The 7,976-nt window shown below is 40.0% G+C and overlaps 1 protein-coding gene across 1 annotated transcript in view; it reads left to right on the top strand.

Annotated features, from left to right (window-relative positions):
- Positions 1–391: 391 nt before the first annotated feature.
- SPTLC1 (serine palmitoyltransferase long chain base subunit 1) overlaps positions 392–7,976 on the top strand; it is a 71,916-nt gene continuing 64,331 nt past the window's right edge. The window contains exon 1 of the mRNA XM_014308036.2: positions 392–540. Coding sequence (XP_014163511.1) covers positions 392–540 — 149 coding nt within the window. The remainder of the gene's footprint in view (positions 541–7,976) is intronic.

Below are 7,976 nucleotides of genomic sequence, written 5' to 3'. Positions count from 1 at the left end.
CTCTTTCCTAATTATGCCATCACGTAGTTGCTACTGGTGTTCCTGGTGGACTCAGCTTTGGCCAGCAGTAGGTGCATCTGAGAGCCTGCTGGAACTGGCACTGTCTGTTGGGAGCAGCTTCTGGCATCACCCCACAGAATCACCCCTGCACCCCTTCTATCAAACCCTTGCTGCACAAACTAAACAACCCCAATACACCCCTGTTATTAAGCTCTACTTTATACCTGAGAGCTTCTTTGAAAAATATGGTGGGCTGACATTATCCTCTTTTGGACAAGGTGAACTGGTCAGTGCTAAGCTTCATTTTCTTCACAACATTGCACGGAACAGGTGGTGTAAGACGTCTGCTACCAAAATTCATATTAACAGGTGACCTACCTCTGAGAGTATAATGGCGATTTTAACTGGTGCAGAACCTCAAGGGTTCAGAGGTCCTCTGGCATACAGCAAGTGGTGGTGGGAGTCACCATGTAATTCTCTGTGGTGTGCTGCTGCCCTGGGTCCTCTGCATGTCGCTCTGGAAGAAGGCACCATGAACAGGTGAGAAGCACACTGACATGGTTGTTATATAGGTTTCTCATTCCAAGAAAATAGAAACACATGGATCAAGACCAGGATAATAAAACCCTATATGCTTTTTTTCTCCCCCTTGACTTCGCTTTCTTGCCATTGCAGAACACTCTGCAGTTTCACAGAGACTTGTCTCACACAGGGCAACCCCATTTATCACTCAGCATTTGGTTGTGTGTCTTAAAACGGTCTGAAGCCCTGAAAAATCATGTAAATTAAGAATAAACCCAGTGTGACATTATCCAGTAGATCCCAAACATTTGATAAAGTTTTGCTATGAACCAGCTTACAGTGGGTGGTTCGGCTGAGCTGTGTGAGACTGGGACTCCTGCTGTGTGCCCATCTGCACTGTGAGCCCCTCTTCCTCCGGGCTGTGCCTTTCGGCAGCACAGGCAGAGTTTAGCACCCGCTATGATTAGCTTTGTGATGATGGTCACAGAGCCCTCAGCTCAAAGGAGAGGCAAAAAAGGCAGCAAAGTTCCCTTCTTAAGGGTAAAACAGTTGCTTATTTGACGCAGTGCCATATGTGCCATATTACTGCCTGCTCTAATCTTTCACTTCAGCTAAAGCTGAAAATCCTACCTGTTCTACCTCCTGTTGCACTGTCTCTCCTTACTCTAGCTGTGAGCCTTGCTCCCAGGCATTTTAGTACCAGTTCCACCCAGAGACTACCCATTTCACACCAGACACACTGAGAAGAAACATTTTACTGCCCTAAGTTATTTACCACCTCAGAAATACAAAATCTTCTCTGCATGTCCCTTAAGACTGTCCCAAATCTCTGAGGATCAAACCAAAGAAATAACTGGTGACAATGCTTTTTCCTCCCTCCCCCATGGCAAGAGAGAAATAAGTTCTAATAAATATGTGCATGACCAAGAAGAATGTTACACATTTTCTGCTGCATTTGGCTCTCAGAAGTAAGCCCTGGTTAGCACAAAAATACAGATGAGGCAGAGGAAAATGCATTATTCAAACTATGATACTATCATTTTCCAACAAGACTGGCTGAATTCTTGATCTCTTTTCTCATCTTAAACCTGGCAAGCAGCTGACCTGGCAAGCACTGTTGAAACCATTGTTGGTTTTTGACATCTTTCATCTCCATTACTTCCCTATAGATAAATTCAAAGAGCTGTTTGTGCAACCACCTTTATTCTGTCTAGATGGAATAAAGGCAATTCTGAACTAGTTAGGAAATATACTGTTTTTGAAACATGCTGTACAAGAAGAGTGTACGCAGGACAAAGCAGTGCAGGCATAAGCATGCCTGGTTCTCAGGTCATGCTACAGCCTGGTGTTGGTTTTCAAAGCTTCATTGGCTCTAAACTGCTTGCGAGAGCGGTTGCATGAGTTGTTACCAAGTAGCAAAAGAGCACAACTAGCCTTCCTGCCTCAACTCAGGTCTTCCTGCAGTGCTTTGTTCTCACATCCCACTCCTGTTCTAAAGCTGATCCTAGCAATGTGGGATATGCAGGACCAGCATGCATGAACAGCACAAAGCATAAGGAATGAGCCACACAGATAGCACATCATATCTGCAGTAATCCCAAGGGGCCTCATGCTCCTCTGATGCTTGGGAAGGCTCCAGTCTCTCTCCACTAGGGGATGGCAGAGTGACTGAGTGTTTCTCACTCTGGGCCTCTAGATTTGCTGTGCCTTGAAATGCTGCTCCATGAGGACAAGCTGGTTTTTAGCACCACATGTAGAAGTTCCCTACCAACACCAGGAAAAGAAAGTTTCCCATCCCTCAGCCCTGGGAATATATGCTTTGTGCAACACCAAAGCTCATGCATGCTTCTCCAAATTGTCATTTAGGATAAGAAACCAGCTCTGCAGACACATGAAGTATTTTGAGAGTAGATGTTAAAGCTGCCTAGGTGTTCTACAGGGCATTGTTGCAATTCTTGATGAAGGCATTTACATTGAAGGTATTATTCTGTTCAGCTACAAAGGGAATAGCTGCTCTGTGCTTCATGCAGTTCTGCTATCTTGGCTGTTTCCTGCGCACTGAAAATGGTGGCAGCATGACTGCTGGGTACATTGCTCCAACAATTTACACGTAGCCCAGTTTTCCCCTCCCTTCACTCCATGTGTCTGCACACCTTGGATTGTTAGAAGATGTCAGATACATGTATCACACATATAGGGCCTGTCCTCCCCGCAGTAAAGAAAATGTGAAGTTAGCATTCTGTAATGTAATAACCAGAGCAAGGTATGCTGCAAGTATAGGGCATGAAAATTGTCACACATGCATTTCATTTGCCTATAAAACCCATTGTCTTGTGCCTGTCTGTAGCATGAAAATCTTCAAGATATTTGTGCATCAATTGTTTTCTCCCCCAGCCTTCTACTTGTTCCCAAACTCCTCATACACTGAGAAAAAAAGTGCAATCTTCTCCTAAAACTGCATTGAACAAAATGTGACTGAGGAGGCTTGGACAAAAGCACCAGAACCGGAGAACTTTTGAAGCTCTGCTGTAGTCTGAATGGGAGCTCTGAGCTTGGGTCAGCAGCATTAGAAAGAGCCATTTTCTCAAGTCTCCTCACAGATCTCACCCTGTGGCCAAAGCTCTGGCTAGTCTTCCACTGCTGTTACCTTATGCTCTTTTATCCTTGTCTCCATGCTATAGTGTTCCCTTAATTTTTTCATCCTCACGCTTTTCATGATTCTCTGTTTGTTCTCTTTTTGCCCTAATTTATTCTGGTGTTGTTGCAGAACCTTGTGGTGTGCGTCCCTTTTTCTAGTTCCTCTATACATGACCACAAAAGGACAATGCAAAGCACAACTCTATTTTGTCAACCTTTGACATAGAAAAAAAAAGAGGAAAAAAAATATCAGGGGAGAGGAGAAGATTAGTAAATGAGCATATGAACAACACATCTGGAACTACAATAATAGTGCACTGTCCCATAAATGTGATAAGCTACCAGCAACTACGTACTCTAGCAACTCTTGCTCATATAATTAAGGTTCTTCATTATAGCAATGAAGCATTTGGCAAAAGCTGCTCTGCAGGGAAATATTTCAGCTACTAGAACACTTTGATCTTCGGTGAAATGTGTCCTCACCTCTGATGCTAGCATTATTTCCACAAATCATTATCTCCTGTGAGTAAGTTTCTCTTGGGTCCCATCTACCGTAAGGGAGCATCCTCAGGCTGGCGGGTCTCAGGAAGTGATGTATATTGGGGTGGAAAATTAAAGGTGCCTTGACTACCCATACTCAATCTATGAGCTTTTCTTTGATTAGTGGTTATGCACTTGAGGAAAGATGCAAGGAAGTTTTAATGTTAAGAGTTCCCAAGTCCATGACAGAGCACAGGGGCTGACAAAGCAATAGCACTGTAGATAGTGCATTTGCACTTGTACTTCAGGTATGCTCTGCAAAGTATGGTGATTTCCTCAGCTCCTGCTGATCTCTTCTGCAGGCAGTAGTGACAGGAATGGGCCTGTTAGAAAATAACCTCCTAAATATACAGTCAATTCTGTCCTGTATTTTCTTTTTGTGACTTGATTCCTTAGGTAAGAGTTTTACTAGGGATGAGGAAACAGCACTCCAGCAGTACATCTCATAAGAAGGAATAAATGAGGCACAATGTAGGAAGATCACAGGACAGCTGTGAACTCAGCTGTGAGGCTGAGGGTTGTATGGAGCTAAGAGAAAACAGCGACTAAATGTGGCCTGTAGCTACTAACAACAAAAATTTCCAACCTTCACAATGAAAACCTATATATAAGGACTCAAACAAAAGGAAGTAACTATGGGCAAATGCCATCAGGGATAGTTAGGCTTCTCTCATTTCTTTTTTGTCATTCATATATGGGTGAACTGCTTTAAAATAGTTTTGTCATGGTGAGCCAGGATTGAACAGCTTGGTGAAAAGTATATACTCATTGGCCAGTAGCTGATGAGACACACAAGGCACCTATATTTGGTATTCCTCCATTTGGGCTCTCTGTCTTTAACAAGATATTCTCTCTGCATTTAAGTAGACCAAAATTAATCTATCTATGTACAATATGCATATGTAAGCAAATAATTGCTACCAAAAGGAACTTGGCTGCTGCAGTTTTGGAAAACTGCTGGATCACCCATTCATCTCTTTTCCATGACTCATAGCAGTAAATGCAGTAAGAAAGAAATGTGTGTGATCCACATACCCTCTCAGCTGTTGGTGCTCCCATAAACAGTGAATCCTAATTACAAGCACTTCTGAAAGTGTTGCACACCTTTTGTGATGTTTTTGCAAAAATATGCTGACAGAAAAGTTGAGCTATGTCAAAATAGGAGCCAGAGGGTCAGAAAAATAAGTGCTTCCCAAGAATGTGAAAAGTGTAATATTGGTTTGCTTTTTCCTTTCCTTAGTAGCTGTTAGGGTTTGTTGTTTTTTTTTACATTTTCAGTACCAGGCTACATATCTGTTTTAACAAATATCTATAAAGATAGTTATCAGTCTTGCTAAATTAAGTAAATCACTACCATGTGCAAGCATGAGTACTGTAATGTTGGCTTTAAATTAACAGCAGATTGAGAAGGGACAGTTATTTTGAAGTGAAACTTGGAGACCATTTCTTGTTGACATTTTTGGGGATTGTGGAGGAAGAAGTGTAGGACAAAGATTGAGAGGAACTGAGTCGGGTCAGGTCATTCTGACCTCTTCTGTGTTTTTCCACTCTTCCACTTAGAAGCAAACCCAATATACAAGAGCATAGAGTCCCCAGCTAATAATGGGGTTGGTACATTTCTGAAGTCTCTGCTCAACTATAAATCTTTATTAACTGCTCAAGCCAACTAAACTTTCAAACAATGTCAGAAGAGTAGGCTGATATCCTGACTTACAAGCATGAATAGTGCATGCATGCTCTTAAGGACAGGTTGCAAACAATGGGACAGAGAAGTGTATTAGCAGCAGTCTTCAGACTAAATCTGCAGTGTCATGCTTGCTAAATAATTAGTATACTTAAGATAACTCTCAAGGGAAAATAAGGGCCTTAGGATATCTACAAATTCATTTATATAGTGAATTTGGATTTTTTTAAATTTTTTTTTTTATTAGAATCATGCCTAGAGGCTCCAGCTTTGCCTGAGAACACCATTTTCAATACGCTCTGGATAGTCAGTTTAGTCAGTGTAAGCTCTCCAGGGAAATCTGAACCAAAAAAACAAGAGATAAAACATCATTTTTTGGAGTGAGATCAAAAATACAAGGAATTTCCCATTTTCAACCCCAAAAAATTTAGTGCCTTTAGGTTGCGGCATAATTTCATGAAGGAGATAACAGGCCAAATTGGGAAGTATTTATGCAGAAATAGTTTGTGATTTTCTTTCACCAGTCCTAAAAACATGTGAAATATAAAGCCTTTATGCTCCCTTTCTATTCTATTAAAAAAGTATAACTGATGCCCACAGTGAACAACAATTGCTGAATTAATAACTTTAACATCACCATAGCTTTTTCTGTAGGTGATAGGTGTGCCAGTCCAAGCTTTGAACTGACGTTAATCTAGTTCTCTTTTTTTCCATAAGCCAACTTACAGTAATGAAAGAAATACAAGCCAGATGGTTTAGTACATTGTAGGTGGCATCTGATGTAATTAAATGCTAGTTTAAAGGAAAACCACAATGGTTTCTCTATCATTTCTCCTAGAAATAGCTCTCGGGAATCCTTCCCAATGAAAAAACATTCCTTAGAAAAAAGCTACCAAAAAAGTAGGAGTTAGATGAGGGAATGTTCATTCCAATGTGCTTTCTCATCTGAAAATAACCTGCCTTCTTCAAAAGTGTGTTTTCTGCTTGTATCTGGTAGATGTGACGTACATTCTACTCATAATTTCCTTATGTTTTATTTCCTTATTTTACTACACAATGGTGTTAGAATAACCTCATAGCAAACAAGCCAAATCTACTTTTTCTTCTTCCTTGTCCCCTTTCATCAAGAGATCCAGTGTGTCACGTTTCTCTTGTTCAGAGGCATCAAAGCATTTCTGCTCTTCCAACCCCTTTGCTAAAGAAAAAAATGATTTTTGTCTAGCTCAGGCAAAGCTATCCATGCACAAATCGTATCAGAAAGGAGTTTCTTCTAGAAGAAGATTAAATGAGGGAAACTGATATTTCATGAGCCCCAGTCCTAAGGCTGAAGAAAGGCTCAGTAAGCAGTCATATGTAGCTTTTACTCAAATAATGGAGTATATGTACAGAACGGCAGAAAAACATCCACTTAGTAAAGGTTTTATTTGTTTAGTACCTTAAGTCAGATGTTCTGTTGACTGGCAAAGTTTTTCATAGGCTGAAGCAAGCCTGATGCTGGACCTCTCAGTCAGCAAAAAAAATGCTACTGCAAACAAGAGATTTAATTACTCTCATGCATGCAAAGAGATATTTTCCATGCCTGTAAAAAATGCTAGATGAAAGCACACTGGGTAGGTTGCTGAAACACAAGCTTCTCCACGTTTTCAAATATGTGTCTGACAATACACAAATACATGCAGAAATGTACTCATTTCAGATTTGTCAGGAAAATCTTCAGCAACTTAGCAAGGGAGAAAAGGTCATGAATGTCATAATAATTTGTTCCAAAACAGTATATTAGGTAATTCACAAGTGTTGATGTTCAGTATGGCAGTTTTCTTTCAAATCTGTAAGATTAGAAAGGAAAAAGCAGAAACAAACAAATAAAAGACCTTAAATGAAACCAAAACAAAACACACCAAGCCAAACAATTTGTTCTCTAATTTTATTAGACAAAATTCAAAATCTATTGAAAAATGTGCATTTTATGAACATCAAGAAAGCAGTTATAAATCTGGAGATAAATTAGATCATGAGATTCAATGCATTCTTAGCAGGAATTGACCCGGTGGCATTTGATGAAGAAAGAAAATGTGAGGAACCAGCTCTTTGGTTCCTATGTTGCAGTAAAATATTAAAAAGGATACAGATCAGAGAATCCAAGCAATAAAGGAGTTGTTTATCTTGATGGACAAAGATATCAATATTCTGGGCTAAGATCTGGCTCACCAGTGATGGAATAATGACATTGTCCCACCAAAATGTGTCTTTTCTTACTGTGAATTCCCAGTAGAACTGTTAAAAACTGAACACTAAATTTTTGCATGGAAGATTAAAATGGGGAAATTAAATGTTTCATCCAACAGCCATTCACTCTTGTTACCCACATTTATTGTCTTCCAAGAAATGAGATATGATTTTTGATAATAAATTTTTTAACTGCCCTGAGCAGAAATTTCTGATAGTGAAGGCGACAGAACCTTTTTTTTCTCCATACACAAACCATATCTAAGGAATTCTTATACAACAGAATTAAATCTGTTTTCCGTTTTGCTAACCAAACATGACACATTTAAGAACTAGTAGAAGCTGATAACTTAACAGAGTATTGAGG

The sequence above is a fragment of the Geospiza fortis genome, unplaced genomic scaffold, assembly GCF_000277835.1.
Source record: "Geospiza fortis unplaced genomic scaffold, GeoFor_1.0 scaffold167, whole genome shotgun sequence".
Classification (NCBI taxonomy): domain Eukaryota; kingdom Metazoa; phylum Chordata; class Aves; order Passeriformes; family Thraupidae; genus Geospiza; species Geospiza fortis.
The sequence above is the reverse complement of the archived record's forward strand: the minus strand, read 5'-3'. Positions and strand labels throughout refer to the sequence as shown.